At 43.2% G+C, this 22,680-nt stretch overlaps 1 protein-coding gene across 1 annotated transcript in view; it reads left to right on the top strand.

Moving 5' to 3' along the window:
* Positions 1-4,862: 4,862 nt before the first annotated feature.
* The window catches only part of LOC141133749 (NACHT, LRR and PYD domains-containing protein 3-like), a 54,312-nt gene continuing 36,494 nt past the window's right edge, over positions 4,863-22,680 (top strand). The window contains exons 1-4 of the mRNA XM_073623281.1: positions 4,863-5,155; positions 15,999-16,063; positions 18,237-18,539; positions 22,566-22,601. Of these exons, the coding sequence (XP_073479382.1) occupies positions 16,030-16,063; positions 18,237-18,539; positions 22,566-22,601 (373 nt within the window). The 5' untranslated portion in view covers positions 4,863-5,155; positions 15,999-16,029. The remainder of the gene's footprint in view (positions 5,156-15,998; positions 16,064-18,236; positions 18,540-22,565; positions 22,602-22,680) is intronic.

The raw sequence follows: 22,680 nt of genomic DNA, 5'->3' as shown, positions 1-22,680 counted from the left end.
TGTGGGTGAGTGCACACTGCAATACACTGTAATCAACTAACTGTCCTTATCTCCATCTCCCTCCCATCTGTCTCCCTCCCTCCCTTCTGTTCTTTCAAGACCTTCACAGACTTAGGTTGGTTTCACACTTATGCATTTTTAGTGCTTTTTGCATTTTGCAGATTTGCACTATGGTCCATTTAACATGGTTTCCTATGGAACACGTTCTGTAGTGCAAATCTGTAAAATGCAAAAAGCACTAAAAATGCATAGGTGTGAATTTAGCTTTAGATAGTATGGATTTCTTTCCTGCAGCCACAGATTGCAGGAAAGAAATTTGCATAATTCCCCCCATCAGCACAGTCAGTGCTGACAGGGGAATCCCTCCCACTGAACAATTGTATTCTCCCGACAAACAGTGATTATCACTAGCAACCACTAGCGATAATCATAAGAGAATCCAGCAGACTGGTTGTACCCAATTTGATCAATCAACTTGGTACATTCAGTCTGATCATTAATGGTTTAGGGCACACTAGTGCGCTGTGCGAGATCGCATGTGATTCACACCTCACTGCAGTGAAAATTACATGCGATGTCCGTACAAGGCGATTACAGCCATACAGACAGTATGGCTGAAATCACATAGCATTCGGACTAAACTCGCACAGGACCCTGTTTTTGGTCTACACCAGAATTGGATCACATGGGTGTTCACACCTATGCGATCCGAATCATTTCGGAACTGAAAGTTCGCAGTGCGATATGGGGGTGTCATTAATGTACTGACACTCCCCAGCAGTTTGCGTATGGCAGTGTCGGGCGCGATGTGGGAACCTGCAGTGGATTTGCAGGGTTCCCGCATCGCACTAGTGTGAACCCAGCCTTAATCTCAGCCAGTTCCTGATTAGGGATGGGCCGAACACCCCCCCGTTTGGTTCGCACCAGAACATGCGAACAGGCAAAAAATTAGTTTGAACACGCAAACACCGTTAAAGTCTATGGGACGCGAACATTAAAAATCAAAAGTGCTAATTTTAAAGGCTTATATGCAAGTTATTGTCATAAAAAGTGTTTGGGGACCTGGGACCTGCCCCAGGGGACATGGATCAATGCAAAAAAAAGTTTTAAAAACGGCCGTTTTTCAGGAGCAGTGATTTTAATAATGCTTAAAGTGAAACAATAAAAGTGTAATATTCGTTTAAATGTTGTACCTGGGGGTTGTCTATAGTATGCCTGTAAAGGGGCGCATGTTTCCCATGTTTAGAACAGTCTGACAGCAAAATTACATTTCTAAAGGAAAACAAGTCATTTAAAACTACTCGTGGCTATAATGAATTGTCGGTCCGGCAATACACATAAAAGTTCATTGATAAAAAAACAGCATGGGATTCCCCCACAGGGGAACCCCGAACCAAAATTTAAAAAAAAATGCATGGGGTTCCCCCTAAATTCCATACCAGGCCCTTTAGGTCTGGTATGGATTTTAAGGGGAACCCCGCACCAAAATTAAAAAAAAAATGGCGTGGGGGTCCCCTCAAAAATCCATACCAGACCCTTATCTGCGCACGCAACCTGACAGGCCACAGGAAAAGAGGGGGGAATGAGAGAGCACCCCCCCTCCTGAACCGTACCAGGCCACATGCCCTCAACATTGGGAGGGTGCTTTGGGGTAGCCCCCCAAAGCACCTTGTCCCCATGTTGATGGGGAGAAGAGCCTCATCCCCACAACCCTTGCCCGGTGGTTGTGGGGGTCTTATCGGAATCTGGAAGCCCCCTTTAACAAGGGGACCCCCAGATCCCGGCCCCCCCCTGTTTTAAATGGTAACGGGTACATGATGACGCGTCATATGGCGTGTGCCTCCCACGGAGGCAGATCTGCTTAATTTTTTTTTGGTCCGTCGGCGGAGGTGAATGGACTACGTGGGACAGTTTTATTTTTTTATGTTTTAATAAAGGACTTCTCCCACGGTGTGTGTTGTTTTTTTTACCATTTTTACACTTTTTTTTGTGAAATGGTACAGGTACAATGTACCTGTTACCATTTCAAACAGGGGGGGCAGATTCCGCAGACCCCCACAACCACCAGGTAAGGGTTGTGGGGATGAGGCCCTTCTCCCCATCAACATGGGGACAAGGTGCTTTGGGGGGCTCTCGTCCCCCCTCTTTTCCTGCAGCCTGCCAGGTTCCGTGCTCGGATAAGGGTCTGGTATGGATTTTTGGGGGGGACCCCACGCCATTTTTTTAAAAATTTTGGCACAGAGTTCACCTTAATATCCGTACCAGACCTGAAGAGCCTGGTATGGAATTTAGGGGGAACCCCACGCATTTTTTTTTTAAAGTTTGGTTCGGGGTTTCCCTGTGGGGGAATCCCATGCCGTTTTTATCAATGAACTTTTATGTGTATTGCCATATCGACAATTCATTATAGCCGCGAGTAGTTTTAAATGACTTTTTTTCCTTTACAAATGTCATTTTGCTGTCAGACTGTTCTAAACACAGGAAACATGCACCACTTTACAGGCATACTATAGACACCCCCCAGGTACGAAATTTAAAGGAATATTACACTTTTATTGTTTCACTTTAAGCATTATTAAAATCACTGCTCCTGAAAAAACTGACATTTTTAAAACTTTTTTTTGCATTGATCCATGTCCCCTGGGGCAGGACCCGGGTCACCAAACACTTTTTATGACAATAACTTGCATATTAACCTTTAAAATTAGCACTTTTGATTTCTCCCATAGACTTTAAAAGGGTGTTCCGCGGCTTTCGAATTTGCCGCGAACACCCCAAATTGTTCCCTATTCGGCGAATGGGCGAACAGCCAATGTTCGAGTCAAACTCATGTTCGACCTGAACATAAAGCCCATCCCTATTCCTAATGAACTGGCTGAGATTTAAACTGTCTATGGCTGATCTTAGCTCTTAGGCAGACCATACATTGATCACTTTTTTCATTCAACTGTTAGGTTGAATGAACATAAAAAAAAAAAAATTCCAATTCCCCCATCTATACATCCCAGGTGGATGGGGAATCCTCCCACTGTGGACCTGCGTCAGAACTATCAGGTTTGCCGTCCTGTCCCGGCTATTGACAGCGCTGATCTCTGTCTCAATGGCAACAGCATGTTAGGACCCAGTGTAGATTACTTTATGGGGCTGATGGGCTCATGCACTGGAGGGCCAGCACAATTGGTTGTTAGAAATGGGCTCAGGTGTGTTTGAAATCCCACATGGCCGATCCCGCCAGGAAGCCCACACTGCACACCGCTAATCACAGGCAGTGAGACATTTCACAGCTGCACAGATCAGGAAATGTCTCCCTGCCTGTGATTAGCGGTGTGCAGTGTCGGCTTCCTGGCGGGATCGGGCATGTGGGATCTCAAACAACCCCGAGCCCATCTCTAATTGTTGTAGACAGTTGAGCGCCCTGCAGGTTGCTTAGCAGCAGTGGAACCTTCTCTGATACGCTGATTGGGATGCAATCCACGTGATGCTCCTACTAGAGTTGCCACCTCATCCCTTTAAACCCGAACACATATTAATTACACAGGTTCTGTGGCCGATTAGGGTGATAATTAAACTCACTTATTGCCTTAGATGCATTTAATTAGCCTCAGAACCCGTGTAATTCATATGTGTTCGGGTTTAAAGGGTGAGGTGGCAACCCTAGCTCCTACTCAAATCTAATGTTAAATATGATAATGATTTTATTGATCAAAGCCCACACCCTACAGGCATATATATATATATATATATATATATATATATATATATATTTGTACTGCCGATTCTAATAAATACTGTGTTTATTACATTTGACTGGGAACATCACCTGGATCGCAGCCTGATCAGCATGTCAACAGAGAAGGTTATACAGCATTACTGCTGCTAGGTGACCAGCTGGGGGCTCAGCTCTCTACAAACAATAGTGCCAGCCTTCCCCTGCATGTACCCATAATGTCACCAGCACTAGGTCCTAATAGACTGCCACTGCTGCCAAGGAGACAGACACCAGACCAGCGCTGTCAATAGCAGGGGCAGGACAGCAAGAGTTGGCCCCCCTGCTTTTGTCCCTGTCCCCCCATGTGCCCCCCCCCAAATATGAAAGCTAGAGACGCCACTGACACCAAGTGAGTTCAGTTACCACCTTAATCAGCCACAGAACCTGTGTAATTAATAAGTGTTCAGTTTTAAAGGGATGAGGTGGCAACTCTACTCTCCGGAGTCTATAGAAGCTCCAGTCTGACATTAAATGTCATTCTAGAAGGAAATCCACCTTCCTGTTGGTGGTTGTGTTGCCATCTCATCCCTTTAAAACCAAACACATAATGATTACACGGGTTCTGTGGCTGATTAAGGTGATAATTAAACTCACTTGGTACCTTATCTGCATTAAATCAGCCACAGAACCCGTGTACTTCATATGTGTTCAGGTTTAGAGGGATGAGGTGGCAACCCTACTCTCCGGAGTCTATAGAAGCTCCAGTCTAACATTAAATGTCATTCTAGAAGGAAATCCACCTTCCTGTTGGCGGTTGGGTTGCCACCTCATCCCTTTAAAACCAAATACATAATAATTACACAGATTCTGTGGCTGATTAAGGTGATAATTAAACTCACTTGGTGCCTTATGTGCATTAAATTAGCCACAGAACCCGTTTACTTCATATGTGTTCAGGTTTAAAGGGATGAGGTGGCAACTCTACTCTCCGCAGGCTATAGAAAGCTCCAGTCTGACATTAAAAGTCATTCTAGAAGGAAATCCACCTTCCTGTTGGTGGAATATTATATTAAATCAGTAAATATTTCTGCACACACACAGAGCCTTAAACCTGTTCAGCGTGTTGTACATTATATGGGAGGAGGAATCTGGACACACCCAGCCATGTTTGCTGTTAAAGGCGACTGATATCCGAACAGTCTCTGCAGGTGGAAGCACGCTGTGTTATTCCAATATTCCTCCCCTCCTCCTCTTCCTGGAATCTGGGAGAATATTATTGACCTCGTATTGGAAGTTGGATTTGAACGCTTCCAGTGTCGATCTTTTCTTACCGAAGTCTTCTGTGATTGGTTGCTTCACCTTTCCTAGAAATATTGTCAGCTGCTCTCTTCATTGTCGGGAAGTACAAAGAATCTGATTGGAAGACGGATGGGCAGATCCAACAAGGTGAGACCCCCACCAATCAGAAATGAGGAGGAGTTCCATATTCTGAGAGTCGGCAGGAAATGGGAACTCCGCTCACAGCACTCTAATTCCACATGGACCCGAAGTCTGTATATTGTGCACTCTCCATATATATATATATAGTGTATACATGGACAGTATACACAGACGTGCAGTGCTTATTATATATCACATATAGTGCATTATAATAAATCCATGTACAGTAAATGTGAGTCACAAGGAATAATGTCCCATGCAATAGCAGAAACTGAAAAAACCCAAGTGACCCTGGTGGTCTTTTAGCACAATATAGAGGTGGATCTCCGAATTAACAGATTTCCAGTTCCCAAAGGATCACCACAGTTGGGGGAAGACGGAGGCTTACCAGATAATATTCATTTGTTTTCACATTTACATGGATTTATTATAATGCACTGTATGTGATATATAATAAGCAGCACACTTTAGTGTCTATATGGTTATATCCCTTGTATTGGGGTACTGTGACCGCTGCTATTCATTTATTTCATTTTGTTTATAACTTTTAAAAATCCAGCGTGGTTGTTTCTTTCATTCTTGATGGACGGTGTATACTGTATAGAGAGGAGGAGAGTCTGCATCATTCTATATATCCCTGTGTACAACTTCCCTCCAATGAAATCACCTGTCTGTCTGACCATCGGGGAACTATAAGTCCCAGCACCACCTTCACTAATATCACCTGTGTGTCCAGTCATGGTGGGAACTACAAGTCCCAGCACTCCCTTCACTAATGTTACCTGTATGTCCAGTCATGGGGGAACTACAAGTCCCAGCACCCTCTTCACTAATATCACCTGTGTGTCCAGTCATGGGGGAACTACAAGTCCCAGCACTCCCTTCACTAATATCACCTGTGTGTCCAGTCATGGGGGAACTACAAGTCCCAGCACCCTCTTCACTAATATCACCTGTGTGTCCAGTCATGGTAGAACTACAAGACCCAGCACTCCCTTCACTAATATCACCTGTGTGTCCAGTCATGGGGGAACTACAAGTCCCAGCACTCCCTTCACTAATATCACCTATGTGTCCAGCCATAGGAGAACTACAAGTCCCAGCACTCCCTTCACTAATATCACCTGTGTGTCCAGTCATGGGGGAACTACAAGTCCCAGCACCCTCTTCACTAATATCACCTGTGTGTCCAGTCATGGTAGAACTACAAGACCCAGCACCCCCTTCACTAATATCGCCTGTGTGTCCAGTCATGGGGGAACTACAAGTCCCAGCATCCCCTTCACTAATATCACCTGTATGTCCAGTCATGGTGGAACTACAAGTCCCAGCATCCCCTTCACTAATATCACCTGTATGTCCAGTCATGGTGGAACTACAAGTCCCAGCATCCCCTTCACTAATATCACCTGTATGTCCATTCATAGGGGAACTACAAGTCCCAGCACCCTCTTCACTAATATCACCTGTGTGTCCAGTCATGGGGGGACTACAAGTCCCAGCACCCTCTTCACTAATATAACCTGTGTGTCCAGTCATGGGGGGACTACAAGTCCCAGCACCCTCTTCACTAATATCACCTGTGTGTCCAGTCATGGGGGGACTACAAGTCCCAGAACTCCCTTCACTAATATCACCTGTATGTCCAGTCATGGTAGAACTACAAGTCCCAGCACTCCCTTCACTAATATCACCTGTATGTCCAGTCATGGTGGGACTACAAGTCCCAGCACCCTCTTCACTAATATCACCTGTGTGTCCAGTCATGGGGGGACTACAAGTCCCAGCATCCCATTAACTAATATCCTAATTTGTCCCCTAACTTTTTGCACTGCAATCTATTAGAAATGAGCTGGCCTGGGTTGCTCCAGAGTGGCAGACAGGGATGAGGGTTCAGTCAAAACCCATTTTCCAAGTGGTCCTTCTCCCACAGACCCCCAGAACCCTGGCTGGTGGTTGTGGGGGTCTGTGGGAGAAGGGCTAATTGGAAACTGGGTTTTGACTGAACCGTCAGCTCATCCCTCATCCCTGTCTGACACTCTGGAGCAATCCAGGCCAGCTCATTTCCACTCGATTATTCTCATCAACATGGGGCCAAGATGCTTTGAGAGCATGTTGAGAGCATGTGGTACGGTATGGTCCAGGAGGGAGAGCTACATGCACATCCCCCCTTTCCTGGCCTGCCAGGTTGCATGCTCAGATTTTGCATGAAGGGTTGCTGCATGATCTTGTATATTTTGTCACTTTTACATTGTCTATGGATTACTGGTGTTGAAAGAGTGATATTTATGTTAACAAACTTTATTTGACCGCATTCAGTCTGCTTCCTGATTCCTTACGGTGTAGCCCACTGATCCGGACATCCTTGCTGGATATCTGCATTCAGTATCCCTTACACAATCACAGCACAGAATCCTGTGTGTTTACACACTCCCCAGCAGCAGATCAACCATCCGGTAGAGGAGATGGTCATCCTCCCTCCCCAGCAGCAGATCAACCATCCGGGAGAGGAGGTGGTCATCCTCCCTCCCCAGCAGCAGATCAACCATCCGGGAGAGGAGATGGTCATCCTCCCTCCCCAGCAGCAGATCAACCATCCGGGAGAGGAGGTGGTCATCCTCCCTCCCCAGCAGCAGATCAACCATCCGGGAGAGGAGATGGTCATCCTCCCTCCCCTGCAGCAGATCAACCATCCGGGAGAGGAGGTGGTCATCCTCCCTCCCCAGCAGCAGATCAACCATCCGGGAGAGGAGATGGTCATCCTCCCTCCCCAGCAGCAGATCAACCATCCGGGAGAGGAGGTGGTCATCCCCCCTCCCCAGCAGCAGATCAACCATCCAAGAGAGGAGGTGGTCATCCTCCCTCCCCAGCAGCAGATCAACCATCTGGGAGAGGAGGTGGTAATCCTTCCTCCCCATCAGCAGATCAACCATCTAGGAGAGGAGATGGTCATCATCCTTCCCCAGCGGCAGATCCACCACCCAGGGTGGAAGAAGCTGTCTTCCCTCCTCAACAGTCAGCCAAAGTGGAGGATGTGGGGTCCCCAGCTGGCAACAGGACAGATTGTCGCTGGCCTCTGCTAGCACCTTCCATGTCTTCATGGCTCCAGGGAGTTGGGGCAGTCAGCCCCTCTCCCCAACAGCAGACCAAGCTCTGGAATAGTAAAGACCTCCTAGCTGTAGTGCTGACAGCCAAACAGAGGGTCCACGACATCTGCCCCACACCTACCAATGACAACTATTTCCTGTGGCCAACAATGGAAGTCATGTGGACCAACTATGTGGGTTCACTCTGCCCGACTACTGCAGGTCCAGACCAGGTGGAGGTCTGGGACCTTGTAGTCTATCTTTGATGAGCAAAAAATGTGACAAACCCAACTGGGACAGAAGCTTTTGGAGGGGGCTGCAGGCTAGAAGACCGGTTGGGTCTGTCACAATTGCCCCTTGATGTTAACCCCTTACCAACCAGCGTCATTAGTACAGTGACAGTGTACAGTATTATATCTGATCACTGTATTACTGTCACTGTTAATTTTTTTTTTTCAGTAGTAATAACTGGGATTTGATATCTTTTTTTCTCACTGGATGGTTAATTAAGCTAAGTATGGAGACCCACTGGTCACTGACACTCTGTTTAGTTAAGTTTGTTCTGCCTCCTTTTTAGCGGGCTGTTAACCACTTCAGCCCCGGCAGGATTGAACCCCCTTCCTGACCAGACCATTTTTTGTGTTTCGGCACTGCCTTGCTTTAACTGACAATTGCGTGGCCGTGCGACGTTGTACCCCAAAAAAATGTATGTCTCTTTTTCCCACGAATAGAGCTTTCTTTTAGGTAGTATTTGATCACCTCTGCGGTTTTTGTTTTTTGTGCTATAAACAAAAAAGATCCAAAAATTTTGAAAAAAACACTATCTTTTACTTTATGCTATAATAAATTATCTAAATCATCTGAAAAAAAATCATCTAAAAAAAAAAAAGTCTTCATCAGTTTAGGCCGATTTATATTCTTCTACATATCTTTGGTAACGCAAAATCGCAATAAGTGTATATTGATTGGTTTGCGCAAATGTTATAGCGTCTAGAAAATAGGGGATAGATTTATGGCATTGTTGTTGTTATTTTTTTTCCTCTGCTACGCAGCTGAGAGAAGCACAGCTCCCCACACTGGATCTGTTTGCTTTGAGTGGCTAAGATGTACGTCATTTTTGCCCCTTTTAGTGGCGGCTCTTGTGAGCCCCGCCTTGCCGCTCCCTCCCCGTTGGCATTCCATACAGAAACGAGATTTATCTGTCTTATGTATTATCCTGATTTTTGAATCTAACTGGGATGACTGCCTCTATTCACTGATTTCCTGGACATGGGAGTTCCATCTCGCAACATCACTGTGTACACCTTTTGTTATAATAGAGAGTCAGATGTCTCTTAAATTTAATAATCAGCTTATCTGAAACCCCTGAGGAAGGAAGCATACATCATAAAAAGAAATGAATCTTTTTGTGTTTTTCTGAAACATGTAGGGTATTGTGTAGCAGTTGCACTACCTCTCTGACCATTTATTGGCCGTTGTAGTTCACCGTCTACACTTTAGCAGCTGTATTTCTGACACCAACTGCTCTTTTTACACTGTTGATTTTTAAATGTCAGTATGTATTTTGCACAATTTGTATTAATAAAATTTGGATACTTTTATCTAAGAATTTCTCTGTACTTCATCTGCATTTCTGATCCTTGTTGATCCACTGCCCATACAATCCCCTTGGCGTACCTAGCCTTTTGTGTCCATTATTTTTTTTTACTAGTAATGGCGGTGATCTATGATTTTATGACAGACAGATCGGACACTTTTGACACTATTTTAGGACCATTGACATTTTTACAGCAATCAGTGCTATAAAAATGCACTGATTACTGTGTAAATGTCACTGGCAGGGAAGGGGTTAACACTAGGGGCCAGGGTTAAATGTGTTCCCTGACTGTGTGTTTCTAACTGTGGGGGGATGGGACTGACTAGAGTATGAGACCGATCATTGTTCCTAATTACTAGGAACACACGATCTCTCTCTACTCCCCTGATAGATCGGAAATCTGTTTGTTTACATCGACAGATCTCCGTTCTGTCTCTGTCAGAAGCGATTGCGGGTGCCCAGCGGACATCACGGCCACCAGGCACGCGCATCAGCTCCTACGTCAACACGGTGGGCGCGCGCGCCTCCTATACCCCTTAAAGTGCCCACCGGACAGCTACAGCGATTTGCTCAGGGGAGCCAACCTGCCACCGTATAACGTCGGCAGCTGGTCGGCAACTGGTCAAGTTGTGTAATATCAAATATTGCCTTTATTGTGTCTATGTGTTCAGATATTTTCCTCTGCAGAGTCATGCTTGTAACAAGTTTAGGAAGCAGCACGTTGACCGAGATGACTTACCTCGGCCACTGATAGTGACAGATATTTCAATCACCTGTAATACGTTTTTTGTTTTTCACTGTTTCCCCATCATACCTGTATTGATTGTATTGCTTGTGAACCTGCATTGACTAATTTTTCGACACAATAAAATCTTTACTGATTTCAAAAAAATATGGACTCTTTAGGATTTTTTTTTTTTTTTTTTTTTTTACCAAAGACATGTAGCAGAATACATTTTGGCCTAAATTTATGAAGAAATTTGATTTTATTTGATATGTTTTATAGCAGAAAGTAGAACACATCTTTTTTTTCCCCCAGCATTTTCTGTCTTTTTATATAATAAAAAATGCAGAGGTGATCAAATACCATCAAAAGAAAGTTCTATTTGTCTGAAAAAAAGGATATAAATTACATTTGGGTACAGTTGTGCGATCATGTTGCATGACCGCGCAATTACCAGTTAAAGTAGCGCTAGCTAAAGAGGTGTGATTTTCTCCATGTTAAAGTAATAATTATTACTCCACAAAGGATGTTTGTATACATCTTGTACCATTTTCCATCTTACTTCTGAAGATATATAGATTACTAAACACACGTATTCCGTATTATAGTAAAACCTAGACATGGTAATATTCTTATCATGATTGAGTCATTTTAGATAGTATGATGTCTTGTATATACGTACATTGAAAAGGGATATGACCTTTTATAGTCTTTTCCAAAAGTGTCCCAAAAGTTAAACTGTTATGTCTTGAAAATTGCTCATAGTTGAAACAGGGGCGGGTTCAGAGTCTAGTCGTGGGAGGGGCTCTGCCAGAAAATATGTTTTTTGGCGGGCATTTTATCGGGGAAATGGCTGGTGTTGGCGATTCAATCATCCTGGCACCATGGTTGTTTTAGTGACAGGATGATTGAATCGCATTATTTCTCCTATTACATTGTTATATAAAATGAAATAGTTCAACTCACCATAATGCAGAATCAGTGGGAGCCCTGAGCGTGTCACTTGCCACGTCACCTGCCACCAGATGCGGATTGTCACCTGCCACATGTTGCGGATTGTCTCTTGCCATGTCACCTGCCACATGTAGCGGATTGTCACTTGCCACGTCACCTGCCACACGTTGCAGATTGTAATTCGCCATGTCACCTGCCACATGTTGCGGATTTTCACTCGCCACGTCACCTGCCACACGTTGTGGATTGTCACTTGTCACGTCACCTGCCACACATTGCGGATTGTCACTTGCCACGTCACCTGCCACACACTGCGGATTGTCACTTGCCACGTCACCTGCCACACGTTGCGGATTGTCACTTGCCACGTCACCTGCCACACGTTGAGGATTGTCACTTGCCACGTCACCTGCCACACGTTGCGGATTGTCACTTGCCACGTCACATGCCACAAGTTGCGGATTGTCACATCACCTGCTACACGTTGCGGATTGTCACTTGCCACGTCACCTGCCACACATTGCGGATTGTCACATCACCTGCTACACGTTGCGGATTGTCACTTGCCACGTCACCTGCCACAAGTTGCGGATTGTCACTTGCTGTGTCACTTTCCTGCTAAGTTAGGCAGCAGAGAGATGATGTAATCTCTCTGCTGCCCGGGGCTGCCTGCGCAGTGAGGGCAGAACTGCAGGGATGCAGGGCGGGCGGTGAGAGATGATGTCATCTCTCTGCTCCCCCACCGGCTGATTGGCCAACCACCCTCTCACCCACAAAGCCACCCAGATGCTCGGCCCGCCTGCTCTCATCCGCCCAGCCGTCCGCCCGCGGAGCCGCCCGCACTCTCGCCTGCCTGGCGAACCGCTCAGCTGCCCGGCCCACCCGCGAAGCCGCCCCCTCTCTCACTCGCCCACCGAGCCGGTCAGCTGCCTGGCCCACCTGCTCTCTCACCCACCCACAGAGGCCACCCACTCTCTCACCCAGATGCCCACCCGCGGAGCCGCCCACCCTCTCACCCGCCCACTGAGCCAGTCAGCTGCCTGGCCCACCCGCTCTCTCTCCCTCCCACGGAGGCCACCCGCTCTCTCACCCAGATGCCCACCCGCGCCCGCTCTCTCGCCTGCCCACTTACTCACCCGCAACTAATTTCTCGGGGGGGGCAATTGGCCCCCCTGGATCCGCCCCTGAGTTGAAATAGTGAAAAAAAATCGCTTCGCCCTTCGCCTCACTCTGGGTGTTCTATTTTCTTCATTTGCAGAGGGAGACCAGAAAGCTAGACTTCCTTTAATGATTTGTGACAATAAAGCCTCGTACACATGATCTGATTTTCCGTCGGGAATTGTGTGATGACAGGCTGTTTGGCCTAAAATCCGACGGTTTATACGCTCCATCGGACAATTGTTGTTGGATTCTCCGCAGACAAATGTTGGATTGCAGGCTTTAAAATTTCCAGCGGACAACGGTCTGTTGTCGGATTTTCCGATCGTGTGTACACAAGTCCGTCAGACAAAAGTCCAAAGTACAAACCCGCGTGCTCGGAAGCAATGCTCACCAAAAATGACATTAGCAGAAGGTGCCCAAAGGGTGTGCAGAAAATCCAATCGTGTGTACGAGGCTTAAGTCTCTGTTATTAAGGTGGACATACAAAAAAAATGTTGTTCTTGGTCAGCTGGATAAATATCGAGTCAAAAACTTGTTTTCCTCAACCATGAACCTGGTTAGTTTGCTAATGCCTTGATAACAGAAGAGGATATGTGATTGTTTTTACCATTAACAGCTCATATCGTCTAAATCCGTTTCATTTAAGAAAATCCTCTTTTATACCGGTGTTGTGTGAGGACCATTATAACCCATTGTCTACTGGATCAAATGTGTCCTTGTAACTAATTCCTCTGTATGCAAACTTTCCTTTCACAGCCGACTCTCGGAGTCTTTTTAGTTTTAAGATTCGTACACCTGTTGTTCATCAGAAGGTTATTCTGAATATCGCCTTCAGAATTCATATGATTAATTCTAATTAAATTTCATAAAAGCTGTGACATATCCGTATACTGTGCAATATACTCCTGGGCTGAAGGAATGCACACAGATCCCACCCATTAAAGTGTACTTTACACCTTTTCCTGGCAAAGTGGCCACTAAAGAGGCACTGAAGGTGTTGATGGTGCTTAACCTGTTTTTATGATCAATATTAACCACTTGCCTTGAAAAATTACCTAAAAACTTTGCAAAAAAAAGTTTTTCTTAGTTTTCGATATAACATTTTTCAAACAAGTAATTTTTCTCCTTCACTGATGTGCACTGATAAGGCGGCCTTGATGGGCGCTGATAAGCCGGTATTGATGGGCGCTGATAAGGCGGCATTGATGGGCGCTGATAAGGCGGCATTGATGGGCGCTCATAAGGTGGCATTGATGTGCGCTGATAAGGCGGCATTGATAGGCATTGATGGGCGCTGATAAGGCGGCATTGATGGGCGCTGATAAGGCGGCATTGATGGGCACTGATAAGGCGGCATTGATATGCAGCACTAATGGGCACTGATATACAGTAGGGATGCACCGATACCTTTTTTTTTACAACGAGTATGAGTACCGATACGTTTTATTTATTTATTTTTTTTTTTTTTTAGTACTCGCCGATACCAATTACTGATACCCACCGCAACTGTTTTGTTTTCACTTCAGCTGTCAGCAATGGTATAAAGCATTGAAAAGTTATTTACAAATGAAATAAATTGATTTTTGTTTATAATTTTGCGCTTTTTCGATGTCAAATGTGTAAACATGTTAATATATATGTGCAAAAATATTCACTAACAAAGCAAATTAAAAAAAAAAAAGTTTTGATTGTTTATCGTTTATAAAATAGATGTGAACAAAAAAAAAAACAAAACAGGAAAATAATAATTAAATGGAGGAGAATAGGGAGTTAATTAAGGCTGATTAGAGTAAATTAAGGGTTATTAAGGGGTTAAACAGAGGAACATTTGTTCATCCCTGTGATCTGCAGATCAAGAAACAGAAAGATACAAAAAGAAACAATGTTTCTTTTTCGCTGAGCAATGTTGTTAATAAACATTGCCAGCTGCTCTTCTTCCTTTTTTTTTTTTTTTTTTTTTTTTTCACAGCTCCAATTACCGGACTTCTTTAACACTTTAGCTGTCAACAGGGGATACCCCACTGACAGCTCAAAGAAGAGAGCCTGAAAGTATCGGTTTCAAGTATCAGTGCATTTGCATAAGTACCAATACTTGGGCAAATACTCGGTATCTGCACTGATATCCATACCGATACTAGTATCGGTGCAACCCTAATATACAGCCCTAATGGGCACTGATAGTCGGCACTAATGGGCACTGATAGTCGGCACTAATGGGCACTGATAGTCGACACTAATGGGCCCTGATAGGTGGCACTGATGAGGAGGCGCTGATGAGGCTGCACTGATATGCAACACTAATGTGCACTGATAGGCAGCACTGAAAGGCACTGATAGGCGGCACTAATGGGCACTGATAGGCATCACTGATAAGTGGAACTGATGAGGAGGCACTGATTGATGGGCACTGATAGATGGCACTGATGGGCACTGATAGATGGCACTGATAGTAAGCACTAATGGGCACTGATTGGCACTGATAGACAGCACTGATGGACACTGATTGGCAGCACTGATGGGAACTGATAGATGGCACTGATGGGCACTGATAGATGGCACTGATAGGCGGCAGTGATGGACACTGTTGGGGCTGCCCTGATTATCAGTGTAGATGTCCCCTTTCACACAAGCCGGCTACTGGCTCTCTCTTCTCCTCACACTGTGACAGTATGAGGAAAGGAATGCCAATAACAGTCAAGTGTGTGTACTTCGTGATCAGCTGTGATTGGACACAGCTGATCACATGGTAAAAAGACACTGTGTCCAAAGAACACAGCGATCACAGAGCACACTGGGTGTGCACTGCAGAGGGCATGTGGGAGTGCGGTTATGGGAGGATGGTAATAGGCACCCTCCTAGAACTGGATGACCGTGCTGTAGCCATCATTCAGCTATAGTGCGGTTGGCAAGTGGTTAATGAATGGACACCTCTGCTGACCACAGACTGGTTCCATTTTGGGGCCATATTGTTTTTTTACCTGAACTCTCTGTAGACATCTTGCTGGCAGATACTTTGGTGCTGATTAGTACCAGTCTTGGCTATGAATAGCACAGATTTGTGGAGGTGACAACTAAAAGTAGGAGTCTGTATAAATTGTGACCATAAACCGGGTAAAATTCCTTTGTGACCCTGATATACCAATCAGATGAATGCAGGGATGAAGATTCTGATTGACCCTCATAGATTTATGGGCTGTATATAATGTCCATCCAATTCTGATTTTCTCTAAATGTACAACCAGGCAGTCAATCGTTATTGTGAGGGCACAAAACTCTTATTGTTTTAGTTCATTGCACTACAAATGAGTTTGTTTGTGCTTTTTCCAGGTGATGTCATCTCGGGTCATCTCATGATGTCATGGGGACTTTATTCTCCAAATCCCCCTCACAAGGTATGACTGCTGATCCTGACAATCCTTTCCAGTGTTTTTCTCCATCTCACATCTCCAGAGATTGGAGTTAGATGACAGGACATCTTATGTCTCCGTAGTCTGGACATTTCCTGTACACATCTGGTCAGTCCACCCATTAGAAGAGTTCGGGGGCTTTCATCAATTCCACAATCACTGTCACAATCTGGAGTCAGGCTCTAAAACCAGTAGTGGGACTTCCGCCAACCAATGGGATAAGCAGGTCACCCTAATGTAGGCTCACCTTTGGTGTGGGGTCTAAGTTCTAACCGGTGTTAACCAGAGCTTATGATGGTGGATATGCATTTATCTGCATGTTAGTACCAGGTCGTGGTCCTCTGGATTGGCCCACCAGGAGGTGAGCAAGCCGGGGTCCAGAAGTGCATATAGCTGGTAAGGATTAAACAGAAGCGTAGTCAGTAAACAAGTCAAAGGTCAGTGATGAGAAATTGCAGATTGGGATCAGACAGCATAGTTGAGAAACTAGCCAACGAATGGTAGCAAAGATAGGGACGGCAGCAGAGAAGACAGAATGAGATATTGGCTGGAGAGAGCACAACAATATGACAAACAGGAAGTGCAGAAACATGGCTTAAATCGGGAAATTCATGAGAGGAGCAAAGAGTTCAAAGTTCAGCAGAAGTCAAGGCACAAGGCAGGGTTGTCCAATGGATCAGACAGTTCACTGGTCAGCGTCTCAAGTAGCTCAGCGAGAAGCCTCTAGACACGGCAGAGGTCCCAGGTTCAAGTCCAGGCCCTGCCAATCACATTCCTGTGTCCCCGCATTGTTTTTATCATTGATGGAAATGATCTTCTGAGATGGCCCAGTGATCCTGAATGACCCCAAATGTTATTTGTGTAGTGATTGGGGGAATCATTTGTCTATGATCCTAAGGAGAAAACAGCCCTGTGTCACATGATACATACTGCTGGGAGATTTGAAGGTAATCAGAGTTCTTAGATTACACTGATCAGACACATCGTTATTCAGGGGGGTAAGGTTTCTAAAGTTGTATAGTTTCTTTTACTTTGCTATGAAACAATCAATAAAAATGAAGGTCATCCATACATGTACTTTAGGAGGTCTTTATATAAAAAAATTACTATGAGTTTGTGTCATTTGCACTCCTATCACTAATAATTCCCATATGTTCCTGAAAGGTTTACTTTCATATGATCATCAGCTCCATCTAATGGCCATAATACAGTATTTTCTTGAAATACCTCAACCCATAAAACCAGGCATTATGGCCACTAGTTGGAGCTGATGATCATAGGAAACAAATATATAAGACGTATTATGGGGATTATTCTTTTTTTTTTTTTTTTTTTTATCAATAGACCCCTAGGTGTTTGCACCCAATTTCCACCCATCTGAAAGTTAACTTACCATTATGGTATCAGTCATGTAAGATAATTAAAGGAAAACCAATCCATCCATAGGATAATGTACATATAGACATATTGGAGGCAGTGGCGGCTGGTGCTCAATGTTTTGGGGGGGCAAACAAACCTGCCCCCCCCACAGAAGATGGACAGCGGCGATCAGTGCCCCCCCACTGGAGACAGACAGTGGCAATCGGAGAACCCCCCCGTGGGAGACAGATGATGATGATAAGTGATCCCCCCATGGGAGACGGACGGTGGTGATCAGTGGGCTTACCTTAAGAGGCCGATGCTGATCCCCGCTCCAGCTTGCCGAGGGAAGAGCTGGAGCCGTTACTTCTCCTCCAATAAGGCCTCATGACCCACTTCCTGATTGGCCAGGAGGAGAAGCAGGAAGATATTAGCGAATATTATTTTGCTCAACTTGGTGGGCTCAGAGAGCAGTGCTCTGCGCCCCGAGCCCACCCTGTTTTTAAGTCAATTGGAGCCACAGGTTTTAATCATGTGCATAAAAAATAAATAAAACCCATTTGAAATCCATGCGTCCAGCGCCCTGCATGTAGATTAGGGGCCGGGCGCATGGATTAGGGGGGCGGTGCCCCTGCGCCCCTAATGGAGGGGCTGCCACTAATTGGGGGATAAATTATTTTACCTTCTATATGCTCTTTATAGCATTGCCGGCTGCCAGTAAAGACTTATCTGCTGTTATGTGTCAGAAATCATCCTAATTAAGAATAATGTTTATGGTTGCTGATTGTCCTCTCTTCAGGGTCGGCTACTGGTGTCCTGGGAAAGCTCCCACAAACCCCCGGGGATCTTATTGTATATTGTCTGGAGGATTTGAAAGGATGTGACTTCAAGAGATTTAGGAACAAATTGTCTGATTTCTACAATGAAGATAAACTTCCCATCCCCCAAGAAAAACTAGAAAATGCAGACTGGATCACCACCAAGGAGCTCCTGATAGTCACATATGGAGATGAAGGGGCTCTGGACGTAACCATTGATGTCCTTTCACTGATTGGTCTGATGGTACCCGCAAATGACCTTCAGGAGAGGAGAGAACAGAATGGTGAGTTCCTGTCTATAATGACCATTTCCTACCAATTTCTGATCAATATCTGTGTGAGGAAGAACAAGGAATGTCATCCAGGGAAAGCCAGTGAACAATCAGGAGCTTATAACTGGATGAACCCCTTCCCACTGACAGTACGCACATATGGGGCCTCACAGAAGGGGTCTTTATCCTGGGAGCCACATATCTGTGTACCTCTCTTCATGCTGGGAGTGCGCGGCACAGAGACTAGGATCTCACCAAGTCTTTGACTGGCTATCATAGTAATCAGTCACTGTTCAGCCCACCCCTGTGTTTTATTTTTTCTTTTCTGAATAGAGAGAAAGGTTTATTGTATACATACAGTATCCATTATATAATACATTGTATACATACAGGATATATTATATAATACATTGTATACATACAGGATATATTATATAATACATTGTATACATACAGGATCCATTATATAATACATTGTATACATACAGGAGACATTATATAATACATTGTATACATACAGGATATATTATATAATACATTGTATACATACAGTATCCATTATATAATACATTGTATACATACAGGATATATTATATAATACATTATATACATACAGGATATATTATATTATACATTGCATATATGCAGGATCCATTATATAATATATTGTATACATACAGGATCCATCATATAATACATTGTATACATACAGGATCCATTATATAATACATTGTATACATACAGGATCCATTATATAATACATTGTATACATACAGGTTATATAATATAATACATTGTATACACACAGGATCCATCAAATAATACATTGTATACATACAGGATCCATTATATAATACATTGTATACATACAGGATATATTCTATAATACATTGTATACATACAGGATCCATTATATAATACATTGTATACATACAGGATATTTTATATAATACATTGTATACATACAGGATATATTATATAATACATTGTATACATACAGGAGACATTATAATATACATTGTATACATACAGGAGACATTATATAATACATTGTATACATACAGGGTATATTATATAATACATTATATACATACAGGATATATTATATTATACAATGCATATATGCAGGATCCATTATATAATATATTGTATACATACAGGATCCATTATTTAATACAGTGTATACATACAGGAGACAATATAATATACATTCTATACATACAGGATCCATTATATAATACATTGTATACATACAGGAGACATTATTTAATACATTGTATACATACAGGATACATTATATAATACATTGTATACATACAGGTAGGGATGAGCTTCGAGTTCGAGTCAAACTCATGTTCGACTTGAACATCGGCTGTTCGCCAGTGCGCCGAACAGCGAACAATTTGAGGAGTTTGCTGCAAATTTGAAAGCCGCGGAACACCCTTTAAAAGTCTATGGGAGAAATCAAAAGTGCTAATTTTAAAGGCTTATATGCATGGTATTGTCATAAAAAGTGTTTGGGGACCTGGGTCCTGCCCCAGGGGACATGTATCAATGCAAAGAAAAGTTTTAAAAACGGACGTTTTTTCGGGAGCAGTGATTTTAATAATGCTTAAAGTGAAACAATAAAAGTGTAATATTCATTTAAATTTCGTAGCTGGGGGGTGTCTATAGTATGCCTGTAAAGGGGCGCATGTTTCCCGTGTTTAGAACAGACTGACAGCAAAATGACATTTCAAAGGAAAAAAAGTCATTTAAAACTACCCGCGGCTATTAATGAATTGCCGGTCCGACAATACACATAAAAGTTCATTGATAAAAACGGCATGGGAAGTCCCCACAGGGGAACCCCGAACCAAAATTTAAAAAAAAAATGATGTGGGGGTCTCCCTAAATTCCATACTAGGCCCTTCAGGTCTGGTATAGATTTTAAGGGGAACCCCACGCCAAAATTTTTTAAAAAATTGGTGTGGGGTCCCCCCAAAAATCCATACCAGATCCTTATCCAAGCATGCAACCTGGCAGGCCGCAGGAAAAGAGGGGGGACAAGAGAGCGCCCCCCCTCCTGAACCGTACCAGGCCACATGCCCTCAACATTGGGAGGGTGCTTTGGGGTATCCCCCAAAACACTTTGTCCCCATGTTGATGGGGACAAGGGCATTGCCCAGTGGTTGTGGGGGTGGTTGTGGGGGTCTGCGGGCGGGGGGCTTATCGGAATCTGGAAGCCCCCTTTAACAAGGGGACCCCCAGATCCCGGCCCTCCCCCCGAACCGAACAGGTGGGTGTTCGGCTCATCCCTACATACAGGATATATTCTATAATACATTGTATACATACAGGATACATTATATAATACATTTTATACATACAGGGTACATTTATTTAATACATTGTATACATACAGGATATATTATATAATACATTGTATACATACAGGATATATTATATAATACATTGTATACATACAGGGTACATTTATTTAATACATTGTATACATACAGGGTACATTATATGATGCATTGTATACATACAGGGTACATTATATAATATAATGCATTGTATACATTATATAATACATTGTTACATACAGGATCCATTATATAATACATTGTATACATACAGTAGATATTATCTAATACATTGTATACATACAGTACAGGAACCATTATATAATACATTGTATACATATAAGGTACATTTATTTTAATACATTGTATACATACAGGATCCATTATATAATGCATTGTATACATACAGGATCCGTTATATAATGCATTGTATACATACAGAATACATTATATATTACATTGTATATATACATGGTATATTAAATAATCAATTGTATACATATAGGATACATTATATAATACATTGTAAACATACAGGATCCATCATATAATACATTGTATACATATAGGATATATTATATAATACATTGTATACATATAGGATATATTATATAATACATTGTATACATACAGGATCCATTATATCATACATTATATCATACATTGTATACATACAGTATACATGATATAATACTTTAATGCCAGTCATTTTTAGGTAGGAAAAAAAAGGAAAAATGTGCACTATTGTCTTTGGGCCGTACTACGGGTACAAACAACAACTAACATACACATATGTGATATCACTTTGATCATCAGGAGTGGGAGAATTTATTTTGGGTTGTTTTTGGATGGTAAAGATATATTAAAAACAAAAAAACATTTCTTTTTCATTATTTTGGAACAGTGTTCCCTTTGATAATAATACAAAAAAAAAGAAAATCAGAAGATATCTGTTACCATTTTCCACCAAAGGAAGCCAAATTTGTCCTGAAAAAGGCAATATAGTCCACCTGGATGCATAAAATAGTTGTGCTGATATTTACAGATTTACTAACACGGGTCAAAGTTGCATAATTGTGTTCAGGCATTAGGATTTGTTCTCCCCTAAGTTAAACTATCTTTACTGGGGGAATTTACATAATAAAATTAATTTGGATATCAAGATTTTGGATGAAGGAAAAGACTACAGAGTTCAGAAACAATCTAAAAGGGAGGCGGAGTAACACTTCTCCAAGATGCCAGCAGTCAGTCACCATAACACAATGACATCACTCAGCATGCCGAGCTGAGTAATATAATTGCAGCCACTTGTCTGTTATACAAACCCTCCATATTTTTAGCTGTATTCCCGGGAGACCCTTGTGCCTTGTGCCCCATGCATCCACCTGAACCTCTATCAGAAAGAGGAGTCAATGCTCCAGATTCTAGTTGTGTGCCTGTAAACTCTGCATAGAGAATTGAGGGTTTTTCTGCAATGTGGTCACTGCAATGTGCTGAAATATTACCAGGCAGACAAAGACACTCCCCATCACCTGCATGGAGAAACGGAAGAGAAGAGACTCCAATCTACAGAGGGTTGGCGGGATGATGGTGTCTGCGAGGATCTGCTGCACTAATACCTCTCTTAGTTATTATTTTATACATTTCAGATGTTTGTCAGGACTAATCACTCCCCTATTCTTATTTTCAGCCAAACTAAAGAAGATGACACATGACAACAGATCAGGTTAGTAGGACATCCACGTTTGATATAAAATATCTTCTGGATGAACATTTTGTTCTGCTGTAGCCTGGATCAGTGGCAG

Source organism: Aquarana catesbeiana, linkage group LG03 (assembly GCF_042186555.1).
Source record: "Aquarana catesbeiana isolate 2022-GZ linkage group LG03, ASM4218655v1, whole genome shotgun sequence".
NCBI classification, from domain to species: Eukaryota; Metazoa; Chordata; class Amphibia; order Anura; family Ranidae; genus Aquarana; species Aquarana catesbeiana.
This window is presented reverse-complemented; position numbering and strand designations above follow the sequence as displayed.